At 35.1% G+C, this 20,086-nt stretch overlaps 1 protein-coding gene across 1 annotated transcript in view; it reads left to right on the top strand.

Annotated features, from left to right (window-relative positions):
• Dhc16F (Dynein heavy chain at 16F) overlaps positions 1-20,086 on the top strand; it is a 103,882-nt gene that overhangs the window by 32,784 nt on the left and 51,012 nt on the right. The window contains exons 32-45 of the mRNA XM_089699995.1: positions 1,520-1,747; positions 1,971-2,191; positions 2,612-2,823; positions 3,003-3,115; positions 3,217-3,359; positions 3,577-3,769; positions 4,076-4,299; positions 4,767-5,022; positions 5,900-6,090; positions 7,047-7,219; positions 7,643-7,826; positions 12,253-12,418; positions 13,773-13,934; positions 19,929-20,015. Of these exons, the coding sequence (XP_089556121.1) occupies positions 1,520-1,747; positions 1,971-2,191; positions 2,612-2,823; positions 3,003-3,115; positions 3,217-3,359; positions 3,577-3,769; positions 4,076-4,299; positions 4,767-5,022; positions 5,900-6,090; positions 7,047-7,219; positions 7,643-7,826; positions 12,253-12,418; positions 13,773-13,934; positions 19,929-20,015 (2,553 nt within the window). The remainder of the gene's footprint in view (positions 1-1,519; positions 1,748-1,970; positions 2,192-2,611; positions 2,824-3,002; positions 3,116-3,216; positions 3,360-3,576; positions 3,770-4,075; positions 4,300-4,766; positions 5,023-5,899; positions 6,091-7,046; positions 7,220-7,642; positions 7,827-12,252; positions 12,419-13,772; positions 13,935-19,928; positions 20,016-20,086) is intronic.

The raw sequence follows: 20,086 nt of genomic DNA, 5'->3' as shown, positions 1-20,086 counted from the left end.
TGACGCTAATGTTTTGCTATTATCGCATTACAAGAATGGCGAGCATTTTTAATTAATAATTAGGGAATTAATTGGAATAAATGTTTATTATGATTGTTTTTAGTTCTGAACAGTAAATAAACGTCCAATTTATTTTAAATATTGAGGAAATTTCCCAATAACGAAGTCGGTAGGTAGTAAGGAAAAGAACGAAATAAATAGTATCAGATTTATTATAATTAACTCATAACATGTGTATATTGCTGTACCACTCTTCAATCGATTTTTCTATACACTTTATACACAAGCCTTTCTATACACAAGCCTGGCCATAATTGTATATTTTTCGTCCAAACTTAATTTTCAATACATTCAAAATCAATTCCAAAAAGCAGTCTCTACAAACCTCACTATATAGTCAATATGTGAACTCGATAATCGGTTCGTCAAACTATCGACAAATAACCTAGACTGAATGGTTTCAAATGCTACCAAATATGGAAATGTAATTCCATATTTGGTTGTATTACAAACGACTAATCACGTCAACATGATCCCCTGTGTTCGGTCGACGCAACCGCCGCGGGCCAACATCAGTCTCGTCTAAAACGTAGTCAAAACAACGTAATCCCTCAAACACGACGATTGTATTTCCAGCCCCTGTTTTGAACCCTAACTCTGTTTTATTTTTTGATATGCATCTTAATTAATAATACTAATTAATGAATATTAAAAACAAAAAACTTTTTAATTTTTTAATGTTTATTCGATATTAAAAACAAATATACAAGGACAATTAATAGATATTATGTTTCAATATAGGTATAGTATACACTCAAAGATTTTTTCATTACAATCTTACGAAATATATTATCACTAAATGAAAGTATATAGAAAATTGAGCAAAACTACAAACAAAAGATATCGAGTGCACAAAGTCTTAAATTAAAATCCTGCATGCATTCCACACAGCGCGGCGTGCCACAAGTTATTCAAGAGAGCTAGCTGGACATTTATATTTGTTTGATTGATCGATTTTGTGGAAAATACCCACTCGCTCCCATAGGACAGAGGAATATTTTCTGAGACATACGTCTTTATACTTAAAAAGTATCCCACAATTTTTGTAATAGTGAAATGGATTCTTCATTAACATTCGTTACAGTTGCTCACTGTTACATTAAAATCCTTTTACTATTGGCAGCCTGAATGATGGAGTATGAAATCTAACGAACTTATATACGTTGTCTATAAGATACCGACGCCATACTGCATGATTCTTTACAGTTTTATAATTAGTTTGTCAACAAATTTTGGTGGTGGCTTCTTTGCAAGATTTTATCCTAAAACTTTCATCACTCAAATATTCGTTCGCTTTTTACTCCTTGAAATTTCCTACGTCCATTTCCAAGGTATGGAATCTATATAATCTATCTATCAAAAATCGACAGTTCAGCGGTCTAGGAAATCATAACAAAGATCGTTGATGTAAATTGAATGAAGAAAACGTATGCTTTAAACTTATACCATAAAACACCAGGTAGCAGATTTGGCTCAAGCATCACCAGCAACAGTATCACGATGTGGTATGGTCTACATTGACCCTGGGGAGCTGGGCTATCTACCGTTTGTCAGATCTTGGCTAGCTGAAGGGATAGACAAGAATCTCTTCACGCAGGAGAACTCCGACTTTCTATATGAGCTCTTCAAAATGTTGGAGGTTGGATTGACTCACGTGAACACTAAGTGCAGTGTTGGGATCAAACAGGTATGCGAGTATCCTTGTTCATATTTCTTGTAATTAGCATTTTGAAATCCATATCATCAGTTGAAACAATCTACTTGGATTCACAATGATCACAAAATTTTGAGCTTAAAACAATTGAGTTATATAGAATTAAAAATTCGCTATTTGAATGTATGATCGTATTTGTTTTCATGTAGTTATGTTAGTATGTTAAAAATCTATTGAATAATTTAAATATTAACAGGTGGACATAAGCAAAGTATCAGCCCAGTGCTGTCTCATGACTGCATTGCTCTCTGAACCTGGCGAGAGATTTCCGGACAAAGCAGCGATCAAAACTTATATCGCGTACTGTTTCATCTTCTGCTATATTTGGTGCATCGGTGGGAACATTCTTGAAACCAACCGTAAAGCCTTCGAGGAAGTTGTTAAGAGGCAATTTGAGGCTTTCGAAGAGGCTGAGTAGTGAGTTTTATTCTTTAATCTCGTCTAAATTGCATTAATATCTCTGACTAGCGGTCCGCCCCGTCTTCGCCCGTGGTACATATTTCGCAATAAAAGGTAGCCTATGTTCTTTCTCAGGGTCTAAAGATTATCTGTGCGAAATTTCATCAAAATCGGCCCAGTAGTTTATGCGTGAAAACCATACATACATACATACATACACACATACAAACCTTTCCTCTTTATAATATTAGTATAGATATAATTTGATGGAAATTAAGGACTAGTCGATATTGACACTGTTGATTTAAGTAAGATCTTCATCATTCTGCAACCACTTACTATGAAGCTGCTTTACAATATTCTACAAACATTTATAATCACATTCAATCAAACGAGAACATATTATTGCGCTTATAATCCTTCTTTCCATTGGCACAGTTTCCCCCAAGGTTTCAACTTCTTCGATATGTTCATGGACACAAAGCACCGAAAACTCAAAGTATGGGCTGAAATCATCCCGGAGTTCTTGTACGATTGCAACAAGCCGTTCTTTGAAACCCTCGTGCCTACCATAGACACTGTGCGATACGGATACTTGTTCCAGAAGCTTCTGGGCGTTTGTAAACCCGTTATGTTCACAGGGAATACGGGTGGGTAATGTTTTGTTTTATTTTTCTTTAGTAGTAATAATGGAGGCTATTATGGTTCCCTAAACGTGATAAGTTCTTTTTTTCGCGGTTCATAGTTCGTTACTCAGCATAATGTGAACATTTTAAGTATAATTTTCTTCTTCTTCTATCTTATTTTTTTTCCATTTTTCATGACACAGGGGTTGGCAAGACAGTGATAGCTGCAGAGGTTCTGAATAAAATGGCTAGCGGTGGTATATACATACCAGTTATATTAAACTTTTCCGCGCAAACTAGCAGTCCTAGGACTCAGGTATTTTGTTATGTTTCATGTTAAGCATTAAATATTTAGGAAATTAAACTCGACTCCCACTAAAGCTAAGCTTCTTCTACTTCTATATTTTTTACAATTAGGAGGTAATAGAACTCCGCTTAGAGAAGCGACCTCGCAAAGCAATAGGGGCTCCTCTCGGCAAGAAGGTGGTGATATTCATCGATGACGTCAACATGCCCCGCCTGGACGTGTATGGTGCTCAACCAACGATCGAGTTGCTGAGGTAAGTTCGAGAATCTACAATTACAGGCTTTAGGGTAACTGCATCTGTAAAGATGTTATATATAGTTACTGTGCGACCACTGTCAGATCAATTTTAGAAAGTATAAACTAAACGGTTATAAATAAAAATGATATTTCTATAGAAGAAATATCCGTGGATTATAGTTAACTTTCACGCACAAGCCAGAACACCATAGACATATAAATACCTTCAACAGGCAATTCCTAGATTTCGGCGGTGTATACGACCGCGACAAGCTCTACTGGAAAGAGATCCTGGATGTCGTGCTATCGTGCGCCTGCGCACCGCCCGGCGGCGGGCGCAACCCGCTCACCGGCCGCTTCGTACGGCACTTCGCGATGTTCTACATATCGGCACCCAATTCTGAAGCTATGAAGACTATTTTTAAAGTCAGTGTTTGAGTTCAGAGTAATTTATTGTGTGCACTTTTAGGCCCACTATGATTTTCCCCAATACTAAGAAATTCAGAACTAGGTCAATCAATTTCCAGTTAATTTAAATAGAAGTCTCCAGTTGTGTTTCCTGACATTGCATTTTTTTTATAATAGTATTTTCTTTAACTTCATGTTAAAGAAAACACAATAATGGAATGTGATGAAAATTATAAAATCGAAAGGGATAGCATCATAAATGCCATAGTTAGGTACTCTTTTAATCTCAGTACTCTGCAACCAATAAAACATTTCTACCACAAGGCAATCCTCAAAGGTCACATGGAGGACTTTGTGTCCGAGGTATCAGTGCTAGGTGACCCCATTGTCAACGCGGCCGTGGACGTCTACCTCAAGATCTGCGCGGAATTGCTCCCCACTCCAGCCAAGTCCCACTATGTGTTCAATTTGAGAGACTTGTCGAAGTGCATGCAAGGGGTGCTGCAAGCCAATGCTGCATACATGAGATTGCCGCAAGCTATGTTGAGGTAGGTTCCAAACATTTCCAAAAATTATGAAGAAGAAACTTCTGACTTTTGTCTAAAATTTGACATTTACAGCCGCTCTCGAAACGTATTTTTCCTTCTTTTTAATGAAAATCTCTTATCTAATTAGGGTATCAAACAATTCAATTGATCATTCAATACAATATCACACAATATTAAGTGCCAATGAAATATACTCAATCGATACCGTAAACAAGTTGCATTCAGTTTTCATTTATTATTAAGAGAACGGCAAGAATGGAGACTATATTTACGTTTCAATCGATACGACAAATACGTTTTGAATTAAGTAGTTTAAGTCGGTTGTAGAACATGCGATGGAATATTAAATAAGAAAATAGAACGAATAAAAGAAATAAAAAAAATCATACTTTTCCAGCATTTTATCCAAAAACAAGAAGAACACATTTTAGCCCGTATTTAGGCGTGATATGAATCCCAAATTCTAGATTGTTCTATCACGAATGCCTGCGCGTCTTCCACGACCGTCTCATCAACATAGAAGACAAGAGCTACTTCTACCACCTGATGTGCACAGTCTGCCAGAAGAACTTCCAACAACCGATCCTGGAGATACCAGAGGAAACTATCATAGAACAACCACCGGTCCTCCTTTTTGGTGACTTCCTGAACTCAGCTGTTCCCAAGGAGAATAGAACCTACCAGGAGATTCCAGATATACAAAAGCTGATGGTTGTTTTGAAGGTAGTTTCATTTTAATATATTTTAACAAATAGTACGATTTAAAAATTTGTTTATGGTTATCACAAATATGGTTCGTATGGGTATATATTATATGGTATGATAGTATGTTTGATAAGCAAATAGTATTAACTATTTTCATTCCGTTTTTAGTAGAGGAAAGAGAAATTCAAACAACGAATACGTTACCAGATACTCAATCAAATATCTATTCTCTCTTAAATCTCCCTTTCAATAGTTTTCAAATTACACATTCAATTGACATTGAACTTTAACGTTTATTTCACACGATTGGATATCAAGTGCACATCCCGGGCCTCATTCCGCTCTGCATACAGTAAATTCCACATGTACATTTGATTCTTGTGACCTTTGAGACATATTGATTCCATTTGACCTTTAGTATAGGATCTAGCTTAAGGCTAGTTTGAAACTTTAAGAAAAGTCGATAGGATGAGTGTGAGCGATCAAATCACTAATGGGGGTATCTTCTATCGCATTATGAGATGTGTATTTCTTTGAAGTGAATTCTATCGAGAATGGATTTTTATACACTGAATTAATATTGCTTTTTAATGTTATTTTTAGAGGCTTAATATGTAATTTAAATTTAAGATAATAAATGATTGATTTGTTTCGATTAAAATTTGTTTAAAGTATTCACTGCCAGATTTAAACTTAATTTTATAACTAAAAAAAAATAACAATAATACATAAGTAGCATTTGCAATTGCATGATCTTGGATGCAACGATATAAATTATGTTATCAACATTAAATATTATGTTTACAATATTCTGCCATTTTTTTTTACAATACTTTGAGAAAAAATCGGGAAATAGATAAAATATCAAATGCTGTTATCCCAATGCTCTGGGCAGGAGTACCTCGAAGAGTACAACTCGACGGCTCGAGCGGAAATGAACCTGGTACTGTTCCGTGATGCGGTGGAGCATGTGGCCCGCGTGGCGCGCGTGCTGCGCGCGGAGCGGGGCCACAGTCTCATGGTGGGGCCCGGGGGCTCCGGGAGACGCTCCGTCGCGACGCTTGCGGCGCATGTTAATGAGTGCAAGTTAGTAATGTAGAGGTACTAAGATATAAGGAGAGAGGAGTGGGGCTACAACCGTATGGTGGGGCCCCGAATTCCGGGGGCCCCGGGTGACGGTCTACTATATTAACTATATACTAGCGACGTACGTCAATTATTGCAAAAAAAATGAATTGGTGCTTTATAATCAACTAGCGGTCCGCCCCGGCTTCGCCCGTGGTACATATTTCGCATAAAAGGTAGCCTATGTGCTTTCTCAGGGTCTAAAGATTATCTGTGCCAAATTTCATCAAAATCGGTCCAGTAGTTTATGCGTGAAAACCATACATACATACATACAAACCTTTCCTCTTTATAATATTAAGTAGTATAGATGATCTTAAACATTATTTTAGGGAAAATTTCTTAATTAATAAAATAATTTAGTCTGTAAATGGTATTCGCTAAAAGACCCTTTTATAAGTTTCTTATTCTTAAGTCTGATTTCAATTTTTAAAGATCGTTTTGATAATTTAGAATTTACGTCCCTATCGTAATCCAATCTTACTTTGTTATCGGACATATCGTATTAATTCTGTCATACCCTGATCGATAGTTCAGTCACCTGAATTGTACATATAGATAGCCTCCGGCGTCCAAACATCAACAATCGGTTATTCGAGATGAACATATAGGGCTAACATCAAACAAGCATATTACCTTCGTACATAAACCGTTGTTCATAATATTGTTCAAAAGATTTTCATGAATTTAACTATCTCATGTCTGACATCTCTAACTTCTCTATACGGTTTTTTAAGCTGCTAGCTGTCTTTGTCATATTATGACTTGCTAATGTTTATTATTATTATTGACTCATGTAGCGAATTTAAAACGATTGCACAAAAGTAATTTAGACGGAGTGCGATTGTATCTCAGGGTTTTTCAGAAAATATAAATTTAAAATTTTTCTATTTGCCAAAGACTTTTCTCTTATGTAGGTGTATGGGTATGGAGTTGAAGCGAAACTACGACACTCCGGAGTTTCACGACGATTTGCGTAAGATGTACATGAGAGCGGGCGTCAGCTGTGAGGACACTGTTTTCCTCTTCACCGACACTCAGATCACCAAGGAAGAATTTCTAGAGGACATCAATAACATGCTCAACTCTGGTATGTTTTCCTTCAACTAACGTGTCCATTAATATTTATTTGCTGTACCATTTTGGTGAGTAGACGTTCAGTGTTGGAACTGAGAGTTTCAGTTAGATTTTTGGACTTGTAAATTATACAATTATGTTTTTTAATACCCGGCTTGAAATTTCTTAAGACTATTTTTTATCTTAGCTTTACGTGTTTGTATATAATCTTGAGTTGAAGGTGTTGTTCCTCCATCAACAAAGACATGGCTTGATAAGCCTAGGTGCTTAACTAACCATAAAACTGCCTTGTAATGTTTTGGGTATACATACATACCTGTAAAGTTGTGTAGGAAAATAAATAATAAACAACCAGTAGTTGATTTGCTCCAATAAATGTTTCTGGGAAGTCTATACATGTATGAATTAGGACAGTTGTAGTTTCGTTATCTCGCAGGCGAGGTGCCCAACCTCTTCGAGGGTGACACCTACGAGCAAGTGCAGAGCGGGTGCCGCAACGACGCCGCGAAGACCGGCATTAATCCAGCCGACCGGGACTCGGTGTACTACTTCTTTATCAACCGAGTTAGGGCTAAGCTGCACCTCTGTGTGTGCATGAGCCCCGTTGGTGAGGCGTTCCGGTGAGTTTTGACAAAATTGGAAAAAAAATTGCTTTTTTTGCACTGTTGCGCATTGTAATGTTTTGTTTATATGCTGTGTCGATTTTAAGAGTTGATAGATGTGGTAGTTGATAGGATGCTATTCTTGCAAGTTTTTTATTGTTTTTTTTTTTTATGTAAAATATGTTGATATTATGGTAAAAGTGTGAATGTATATTGTAATTTGAACAAATAAATATAATATGTAGATCTTTGTCTATTCGTTAACCTTTTCTTATTATGTAAAATAAAATATATATTATAATAAAAAATAAATAATTGTTACCTATAATAATCATAATTATTATAGATATAGGTAACAATTATTTATTTTTTAATATAATGTGAATATTATCATAATGATCGTCGTCTTATTTTACGTCAACCTCCCAAACACCAGTAGAAGCAGTGAAAGTTTATGGAATATACGTATAATATTGCATTTTTTAACATAAAACTAGCCTTCGAATGCTCATAACGGGACATATTTTAAAATATGGGATCAACCGAAGGTATAGTAATTGGCGGCCTTCTAGGCAAGTACACTCATGAAGACAAAACTTAAGACAAAATAATATTTTAATTTTGGTTAAATAATTTGTGTAATGTTGTAAACGCTGGTTATGCAAAACCAAAAAGTATTTTCTTCATGAGTGTACGTGCGCAGACGGCCGCCATTTGTGGCCATCTTTCGTGAATCGTACTGTACTATTCTTGAAAAAAAAAGAATCGTCAAAATCGGTTCACCCAATCGAGTCGAAAGTTCTGATGTAACAAACCAAAAATAAATAACACCCCCTTTTTTAAGTCGGTTGAAAATACGAACGATGAAATCAATAATAAAGCAGAGGCGTAACTCTATTGGTGGTACACTTATTCGTATAACATTTTACTTGGAAATTTATTATAAATCAGGCTACCAATATTCTGGTAAATCTATAAATAGTTCGTATCTATTTATTATACATCTAAATTATAAAGAAGTATTCGCAGAACATCGTTTTCTTGGCTAGTATAGTATAAAAAATATCTTCCTACAAAGTAGTAAAAGGAATACCGACGTACTTTAAAGAACACATTTTAAAAACGTTTCAAAGAAATGGCATTTCCTTTGAAAAGTAGTCTAAAATATCGCTTTAATTTTATATGCAGTTACATCGTGTGTTTCACAAAGAAAAAATTGTCTAAAGGTGAAAGTTCATATTCGCCTTACGGCCTTAGAGAATTTCAAAATGCTTTTTAGTTCTGCGTCAAAGGGGAAGACGAATTTACGACTTGTAAAACAGATTTTTAAGCTGTAATGAGTGTTCGATGGAAAATTAGATAAAATAGATAACAGAAAATAATGACAATGTATATTATTACATAAAAATGTGAAATTCAAAGAAAATTACATTTAAAATTTGATATTTAATAAAGAATTTAATAAAATAAAGTGGGATCACGGGCGGGAGAGGTTAGGCGTTGCACCGGAATGGCAAAAAGGAGCGGGTTCGAATCCCGCCTCGTGAACGAATTTTATCTATTCTTTGTAAAATTCTCAAATGACATGTTATTTATGCAAAAACATTTTTGTAAATGGGATACTTGTCTATATTTTCATATAATACCAGCTTTATAATGTAGTTTCTTATCAAGTAGGCCTAGTTTTCGCAAATTCATAAAATGATATTAAAGAGTGCATATTTGTAAGAGATTTCTTTATATCTATTTATATATTATTTCATTTATTTTTTTTATTGAATGGGTGTTTATTATAATTGATAATTATTATTTTATATATATTTAAATATAATGCATAATGGATAGATAATATGGCTTGACCACAAACTAGGTACAGGGACTGCGACAACAAAGTATATAATAAGATTTTCAACTAAATTAATTATTTTTATATTATATTAGCTTATTGCCCACGGCTTCGCCCCCACACTCAAAAGAAATCCCATTGAGTCGTGAAGAAGAGATAGACAGACAAATATACTTTCGCATTACGACTTCGCAATGCACAAGTATTACATTTCTTTGCAAGCAAGACTTAAAAATTACAATTGAACAATTAAGGACGGGACTTAGGTAAATGAAACAACATTTATTTCCATTTATTTATTTCTCATCTACATCTACATTTGAGAAGTTTAAATACTTTTGAACGAGAATACAGAGAATTTAATTTTTAACGGGAGCGGGAGCGCCATCCTTAGTGGGAGCGTCGGCCGTAGTGGGAGCGTCGGCCGTAGTGGGAGCGTCGGCCGTAGTGGGAGCGTCGGCCGTAGTGGGGGCGCCAGCCGGAGCGGGAGTCGGAGCCGGAGCCGGAGCTGGAGCGGGACCCTTAGCCTCACCATTGGCCTCAAAAATGACATCGTCATACTTAGGGGGCAGAGGACACTTGTGCGACTTCGGCTTTCCACACCTATCACAGCGGTCCATCGCAGTCAGCACCGCCATGATATCCTCTACGTCTTGTTGGAGCTCCTCGAGGCCAGATCTTACGCGGTACAGAATAGCTTGGCGGCTATAGATCAGCTCCAATTTCTTCGTCACCGGCGAGAGGCTCGTCTCCTTTATCGACTCTGAGATGGCGCGGTAGATCGCAACCTCCAGCTCAAGCTGCGATCGCGAGCGCAGGCCGATCTCGTGGAATTGCTCAGCAGCTGCGTCGTCATTAAGGAATCGATTCAAGTCCATCTCGGCCGATAGGTGTATACTATGTATACAATATGTGTATACTATGTTGAATAGTGCGCGCTTGCTGGGTAGCGGAGAATGTATAGGAGTTGCGTCAGCAACAGGTGCAACCTTCCGACTTAACGGTCTAGGAGCGGATAGATACCAGGGTTGCCGCTCGCGGCCTTTTATTTTGCCCGGGCCTCGCTCACACGTCACACAGCGTCTGCGCGGCGGCCGCCATCGATTTTCTGCTTAATATCTATTCCTGGAATAATACGAGACTGCATATAGTGCATTTAATATTGATTGGGATTTAAATTAAATAATTATTTTAAATATTTAATTTACGTAGAGCAATATGAGAATCTCTTTTATTTATTAATTATCTTTGTGTTATCTGAACTTATTTACAGTTTGCGATGAAAAGTTTAAAATACAAAATTATAGAAAATTAATTTATTTACGATCTTGTTGAATGACATCTTCACATGTATACCATAATCAAGAGGCATTAATCATATTAGGGTCGTTGTGGGTAGTAAATAAATAATACAAGAGTTTTAATACGTTTATTTTAAAAACACACAATAATTACCTTATTAATTTATACATGATTTTTATGAGCTTTATACATTTCTATTATTTTTTTATATAGTATTATTCAAAATAAAACACTTAATAATACTAGTGTCAACTTTAACTACGTCCAGTTTATCTTAAAATCTAATAATACCTACTGAATACCGATTTATGAGTATATTTCGGCACAAAAAGACCAAGAAGTTGCCAAATTTGGGGAACTTTCTTAGAAAAGCTTTTGGGGTGACCGAACTAGAAATTCCTTTCGAATATGCACAGGGTATCTGTTTAGACCAGTTCGACACGATTTTGAGTCAATTATAAAACATAATATTCACAAAAATATATAGTAATTTTCAGGTATTTTTTAAGACTCCATAATACCGTTCCTAATCATTAGTCGCTCGTACCAGATCCGTCCGAAAATAGCCTCTATCTCATTGAATTCTGCTGATAAAATAATTATCCAAACCGGTTCAATTGTTTTGTCAAAGAAACAAAAATTCTAATTAATTAATTCAATTAGAATCTATCTACAAGCGGAAAAAAATATATGTAAATCGAAAGAGGAAACGGTTTTCAATTTTGACACAATATCTTCCTGGCTATAATATCTCCAGTAAAGTTTTTCAAACGCTAAAACTAATTGAAAGTGCTCGTAAATTTGCGCTCATATGATGAGAGCTATAGAAATCGATGTAATAAAAATTGAACTGTAGATTATGTATGATTGAGAAATTTTAAATCTATATTCACAAGGTTTAAATCTTAATTCATTGTAATATTTAGAATGATTACTTTCGGCTACGTTTATACTGGTTTATACTTACGCAGGACTCTAAAGTTGCCAAGAGTAAAGAATGATTAACAATATCCATCGATATTTCAACGACGTGCCCCATCCGGACCCCATGCGAGCTACCGTCATGCGTGAATCACTTCATACAAAAAGTAAACAATAATGTTTGATAGTGGGTCACTATGGCTGGGGCACGGCCTGGTAACGTGAATCATCCTTAAATCGATATATTTCGCAATCTACTATTTATCTAACTACTCGAGTTAAAATTAGTATTGAAGTTTTGTTCCTCCCCTTTTATTTAAATCACTCCCTTTTCTTTAAATAATATTCTCCTTGTTAACCCACATTACATTCCAGTCGTCGCTGCCGCATGTTCCCGTCCCTGGTGAACTGTTGCACGATAGATTGGTTCACAAAATGGCCACCAGAGGCGCTGCTCTCTGTCGCGCAGCAGTGCCTCCAGCCGCTCGGCGACCAAGACATAATCGACAAGATATCCATGCTATGTGTAACTATGCATCAGGTAAATAGGGGAAATGAAATGTGGAAAACTAAAAAGGGAATTTATTAAGCTTTGTTTTCAATAGGTAATTAATAAATTTTACCTTATAAAACGATGTCTAGCCGCAACTAGAATGACCGTTAAAACAAATGATTTTATCCCTATTGACCTACACCACATCTTAAGAAAATCAGTCAATCATTGAAATCTTGATCGTAGAAAAATGATAAACATTTAACACATAGGTAAGATCACACATAGGTATCTTAACTAGCGCAAAAATCTTAATAACGAACCATATTTGTTTGTACATAAATGTAGAGGAATCTGAGAAACTTATGATAATACTATTTTCATATTAAAAAAGAAAGAAGTAAAAACATATTCATTTAAAATGAAAACCTACTCATGAAACAACAATAAACACGGGCTCAACATGTGGTTGAACAATTAACCAGAAGCCTATGTTTCTAAGTGCTATTATTATCATAATTTGTTTGTATTAATGAACATGAAAATCATGGAATTTCTAACATCATTACGAGAGCGGTCATTCGCAGCGTATCATGCAGCGCGGTAAATGCTTTTCGAGTCACCGCAAAACCACACAAACAGAACACCGAATGCGTAACAATATTTAATTGTTATATCATTATTTTATAATCCTACTTATAAGAGCGAGCGCGCACGAGCAACTTTGTCTCCGCAACTATTTTGTCTCCGCAACTATTTTGTCTCTCCCACCTATGGGCTAGTATGAAAGTGCGCGCACGTAGCGACGCAACTCCCCATACAAATTGATGGGAGAGACAAAATAGTTGCGGAGACAAAGTTGCTCGTGTGCGCTAGCTCTAAATGTTAGATGGATAATTAATTTTCGTTCAACATAAAATTTGGAAAAGCGATAAATCGTATGAGGTAAACGTAAAAACCAGTGAAGCTAGTAGTACTCAGCTATCATAATATAAACTATATAATTTGAAAAAACAACTTACTGTTCGACTAGAGCATGACGGCTTAATTAGTTTTAAATCAACACTATTCAATCAATTTGAAAATAAAATAATTAGAATTACAAAAGTGTCTGATATCGAACCACCTAAATAATAGAGGATTTAAGTAAATCTTCAAATAACACGCTACAACAGAAGAACATTTTACACCACACAGTAATAATTTTTGAAGTGAAACTTCTTTAGGAGCGTTGAGAGTAAAATTTACACCAATGCAATACCGTCACGTCATGGAGTAAAGCGACGATTACCAAAATAGTCGCCTTACTCCATCGGTCTTTAAACTTTGGCAAAGAAGTTTCACTTCTGACACGTGTACTCGGCACACGTTCATTTTGATATCAACCATCACACAAACACAGGACGTGGACATAATGACCGACCGGCTGTACGAGGAGATGCGTCGCCACTTCTACACCACGCCGAGCAGTTACCTGGACCTGTTGAAGCTATATCTGGGCCTCTTGGACCGCAAGCAGCAGGACATTATACGCGGAAGGGACAGGATATCCTGCGGGTTGCATGTATGTATACTTGTAGTTTGTGGATGGTGTGATGTTACTCAATCATTTTATAAGGTAATAGTTTGAGTGTGGATGTTTGGATGGTTGGATGTATGTATGAATGTTACTCAGCAACCCAATTGCTTTATAAGTTATTCGTTTGCATGTGGATGTTTGGATGTTTGGATAGATGTTTTTTGCTCTCTCTTCCAATATCAATTCTAGATAATAGTGTCAATATATTACCTACTTTTATCTGTGTACCAGGGGAAGTTGCGAGCCTAAGCTAAGTTTTTATTAAAATTTTGTAAATACCCTTAAAATAACAAAATTTATACATATTTATAGAATATGAGTAGGCGTCCCTCCCTTCTTTGACCATCTACTATACTGGGAACTATTAATGCAATATTTCGATATAAAATAAAATTGAAATTTTAATTAATTTTTATTTATTTATTTATTTATAGATGCACCAACAGTAACTCAATTTGTAACATTATATAAGTAATCGTACATAAAGTCTTAATCTGAATTGGCTACTAATTACAGGTACATACAGCATTACTTGAGAATTGGATTGAATTAAGTATTTAATTTAAATAATTATACACAGAAAAAAAAAAAAACATGTCAGATATAGAGCAATGTGAAAACAATATTGTCAAAAATAATTATAGGAATTCAATTACATTATTACAGGAATTAAACAACAGTGTCCATAGAGATAATTTTGATAATTTTATTCTTGAAGGACCAAAATGAGTCGTGAAAGATGTCAACATCATTATTTATATTAATCTTATTGAAAGCACGCATTAGTCTGTTCATGGGGCTATACTTCTTTAAGTTTGTACGAGACGAAGAGGCAGAAAAGGTATTAACTATCGCATAACGTGGGAATACGAAATAACTTTTAAGTTTTCATTTTAAGAGAAATTCAAGAATTATTGGAAGTTAAAAAAATGTTAATTAAAGTATGTCTGTAATAAATGTTTTGCATATTATAGCATATAAGCAAATAGAAAATACATAATCCTATTGTAATCCTTACTAATATAGTCGGTACATAGTCAATGAAAAGCTCTAACTTTATGATGGAATGATGAAATTTGAAATGAAAATAGTTGAAAACTGAGCGTCAAACGTAGCGTTTTGTGCGCGGTTGAAACTACGAGAGAACAGAAAGGAATATTATGTTCCCCGACGAGTACAATATGGGGGTCTTCAAGCTTAGAGTGAACGGGTACCTACTAGGGAAGCGCGTACCATCTTAGACCGCATCTTAGCTTTCCATCAGGCGAGATTGTGGTCAAGCGCTTCCCTATCTAGAATAAAAAAAAAGAATTATGTTGTAGCAGTGGCGTAGCTGGAGCCGGGGAATCCGGGCGGTATATGAAAGGGGGCGACAAAAGGGCTGAAAATGGAAAAAAAATGTTTTTTTAGAATAATAAGTATATCAAAATCTAAGTGGTTATTATATTTTAAATTATAAATACTTGTAATATGAAAGTAGATGTTAGAATATTTATAATTTATTTTCCTGGGCATTTCTGATGTATGACGTGAATTTTGTATATTATATCATTATATCTATACTAATATTATAAAGCTGAAGAGTTTGTTTGTTTGTTTGTGTGTTTGTTTGTTTGTTTGTTTGTTTGAACGCGCTAATCTCGGGAACTACTGGTCCGATTTGAAAAATTCTTTCGGTGTTAGATAGCCCATTTATCGAGGAAGGTTATAGGCTATATATGATAACGCTACGACCAACAGGGGTGGAGCCACGGGGGTGAAACCGCGCGGAGCAGCAAGTAAAGTATATAAATGATATGTAGTTTATAAAAAGCAAGGGTCGGCGTGTTTCCATTAGGCCCCAGGCGACGAAAGCCCGCGCTACACTACTGTGTTGTTGACTTTTCGATATTAAACTTTTAAATAAGAACATTTAAACGGGCATAGTATGAAAATATAGTTTTATATAACTAGAAGTACATATATTTTATTTTTGTGCATTCAAATATATGTATGAAATTTTATGTATCGCATATTAAAATATAGTAATCTCATAAATAACTTAAGCATTGTCCATTTTATTTGTATAACCTAACATTTTTCAACCAAAATACCAAAATACGCATTTCAAAATTAATAGCACATTGTTGGATCGAGTTTAATCGCACTTATTCCGTCAATATTGCAGTTACATACAATAACAATTCCATTTTAAATATTGTTTAAAAAAAAAATTTCATTTGCTCGTAAAAGGTTAACGAACGAACGGTGAAACCATCTGTATAATATACTAGCGGTCCGCCCCGGCTTCGCCCGTGGTACATATTTACGTTTTCTCTACATAAAAACCATCCTCGTACTTCAAGAAATATAATAAAAAAATAATTATCGAAATCGGTTCAGCCATTCTCGAGTTATGCGCTTACCAACACATTTTGCGATTCATTTTTATATACATATAAAGATTATTGATAGTTAAATCTATCTCTTGTGAGATTTGAATCAGTTTTATCCAATCTAGTCTTTGAATAATTAGCCGCAAGGAAATTTCACTATTGCAATCTGGAACATATGAATGTGCCAGTCAAAGTCAAGCTCAACATGTGGTTTCGCTTTTCATTGTTAAGTCTATGAAACAAGTATTAATTGTTCACTTCCGCAAACTACAAGCGGAAGATTACAAATGATTTTATAAATATCAAACAAATAATTTTATAAAAATTACCTATGTAAAACAAAGATATTATGACCTCTTTTCCTTCAACATTCAATTTTTTCATAAATGTTATAAAATAGCCAATTTTTTGCTCTGATTTTCTGAATGAGAAAAAACAAACAACAACAAAAAAGGACTAGGACTGAGTAACGTTGGTCTTGCCATTCTCAAATTATAGACATAATGGCGCAAATTTTTCCTGTATCCTTTCGTTAACATTTTTATCACCATTCATAGCATATTTATCACCAACATACGTAATCAAATACCCTAAACAAAGCTTTTGTAATATCATGTTATTTTTATAAAATGAACATGTCAATAACATGCTGTAAGTCCACACTGACCTACATAACGGTAACAATAGACTGTATGTGACAGCATCTTCACATAATAACAACTCCTGTCCCCGTACCATGATGTCTTGTAGCAGTATTATTTCCAGTTTGGAAAACTGACAACGCTATATTGGTCGTCTAGCGCCGTCATTTTCTCACACTGGAAGTAATACTGCTACGAGACATCATGGTATCCACCCTTTTTTTTATAGTAGGGAAATCTTCCAGAGATACCCACTGCCCCCGGGGAAGGAGCCGTGGGTTATGTCGGATTCTTACCGACTAAAACCCCACTGTGTTCCGTCGAGCCGCTTTAATGATGGGGCCGCGGGTATTGGTTGTAATTCTTCCGCGACCCACCCTGTATCATTTTTAAATCCACTGTAATTTTTTCGTCAAAATAAACGTTTGTTTTCAAAACAGAATTTCGAGAATAATTATTTAATGTTTACTTCACAGTATTAGACCGGGAGATACTGACAGAAAATTTCGAGTCATTTGTAACAGGATGGCGGTTCTACAGGGGTCTTAGTACGCAATGACAAAAAGAAAAACGATGGTGTGAACGCTGGTACCGGCGGCTTAGTCGCGTGGGCGTTAGTCGAACTCGTCGGAAAAATAGCGAAGTCAAACGATTTGTAACACAAAAATTTTAGAATTTACCGATAGCCCATAAAAAAGAAGTAGGCGGTAGTGTCATGCCATACTTTTCCGGTGTGACTTACAGCCCGCCATACCGACGCGAATGTGTTGATTTAAAAAAAACAATTCAACCATTTGTACCAGGCTAACTTTTGCACAGGTAACCATCGTCGTGCAGCCATTTACGAAAATCGCCATGCCATACTTTTCGGACGATTCCAAATGGTCGCCATACCGCCGAAAATCTGCAAATTTTTTTTTTCGCCGAACCATTTGTAACACCCTAAATTTTTTTTTCAACAACTCCTGAATGATTATAAATAGAAGTGTGATAATGCCATACCTGTGGGAGGTGGCGAATGTGTGTAAGATTTTTTTTTATTGTATGATTTTATTCGTATTTTGAACGATTTGTAACAGTATGGCATTAATCTTTCCTATAAGTTTGAGGTTCAACAAATATAAATACAAAATTTCAAAGATCTAGGTGGTAGAAATCTTCACTTCTATAAATTAATAATAAATTTATTTATGAAGTATGGCAGCACTTTTTCCCCCTACAAGAAGTATGGCAAATATAATAATGGTCACATTTTATCAAATACTCTCCAAAAATCTAAATGCAATACTGGTACAAAAAGTTTGGCGAAAAAAAAAATTTTTGCAGATTTTCGGCGGTATGGCGACCATTTGGAATCGTCCGAAAAGTATGGTATGGTGATTTTCGTAAATGGCTAGACGACGATGGTTACCTGTGCAAATGTTAGCCTGGTACAAATGGTTGAATTGTTTTTTTTTAAATCAACACATTTGCGTCGGTATGGCGGGCTGTAAGTCACACCGGAAAAGTATGGCATGACACTACCGCCTACTTCTTTTTTATGGGCTATCGGTAAATTCTAAAATTTTTGTGTTACAAATCGTTTGACTTTCGCTATTTTTCCGACGAGTTCGACAAACGCCCACGCGACTAAGCCACCGGTACCAGCGTTCACACCATCATTTTTCTTTTTGTCATTGCGTACTAAGACCCCTGTAGAACCGCCATCCTTGTTACAAATGACTCGAAATTTTGTGTCAGTATCTCCCGGTCTATATTGTAAGTGAAGTTGAGCAAAGAATGTGTGGAACGCAGGTTGATTTTAATTAATGTATGAAATTAAGTTGCTTAAAATGCGGTTTTATCCAGTACCTATTATCGAAAAATTCAAAGAACTTAATTTATTTATTTATAGTTTATTTATTTATTAATTAAAAAAAGGTTCACAAAATCTCTAAAAAACAGCGATCTTCCTGTGTTTTAATAATTAAAGTTAACATTACTAAGCATTAACTTTCATATAAAACATTTTTCCAAGAATCTTATGCAAATGAAATTCCTTTCTCATTTACAGCAACGCGCAAGCCAGACTAATTGTAAAGGATATTAAATTACCAAGTTATAGAATATTTCATTATTGACTAAACTTTATTGTGTGAAGAATTTAATTAATAAAACTAACATTGTTTAATCTTTATTAATTTGAAATAATTTGGAGATTTATTAAAATTTTCATATGCAAAAACATTCAAAAGAAAAAATACATTTGACTTGAATGCATACAAACATTGATCCTTTTAGAAGAACATGGGCTTTTCTAATTAAAAATTTTGTTTCATTCTATAAATTGAACTAAATGGTAATGCTATGAAGGCTGTCGCTTGAAGGACGCGCGAACAAAGCCGCGGGAAGCTATTAGTATAATTACCTTGTCACAATCAGACTGTATCTATTGCAGTCTGTTAGCTAATGGACGTATGCATATTTCTGGATGCTATTCCAACTTCCATCCATGTTAAATTTATTTATTTATTTTGTACCTTGTATCTACAATTAACAATAATGATATATTTAATAAAAATCGTGTTAGTTACTCCACTAACTATTAATAATTTTGGTTTGTTGGATTAGGATAATAATTTAAAAAATGGGAACGAAAAAAAGTCCTTGGGAAAATGAAAGGAAATTAGCGAAAATATTTTAGCAATTATATAATAATCAATGACAATAAACAGGCTTGTCTTTGTTCTGATAGCCAAATTGGAACAACGCTTGTAATTTTTTTATTATGTAGAAGTTTTCCAAATTCAAATTCATTTGTTTTTTTTTTTCTTTCGCGTTCCTTTTTATTTTCAACCAGCATATTCCCGCTACTATAAAATACACATTTTTTTGTTTTGTTTTTCAGCCATTAATAAACTACATATTTTTATATATTTTTTTAATCTGTTCTTTTGTGTTAATGCATTTTGTAAACTCCACAGAAATTATACGAGACGTACGAAGTGGTGGGCGTGATGGAGCAACAGGTGCGAGACATGGAGCCGATTCTCGCCAAGAAAGCTGAAGAGGTTCGTTCAAGTTGCGGTATTAGATATATAGACAAACGTTTAGCTAAAGGCGAGAACGTACATCAGCACAA

This window comes from Colias philodice, chromosome 1 (genome assembly GCF_061535455.1).
Source record: "Colias philodice isolate Cphi_HAF_F1 chromosome 1, ilColPhil1 Martin Lab GWU primary, whole genome shotgun sequence".
Classification (NCBI taxonomy): domain Eukaryota; kingdom Metazoa; phylum Arthropoda; class Insecta; order Lepidoptera; family Pieridae; genus Colias; species Colias philodice.
The sequence above is the reverse complement of the archived record's forward strand: the minus strand, read 5'-3'. Positions and strand labels throughout refer to the sequence as shown.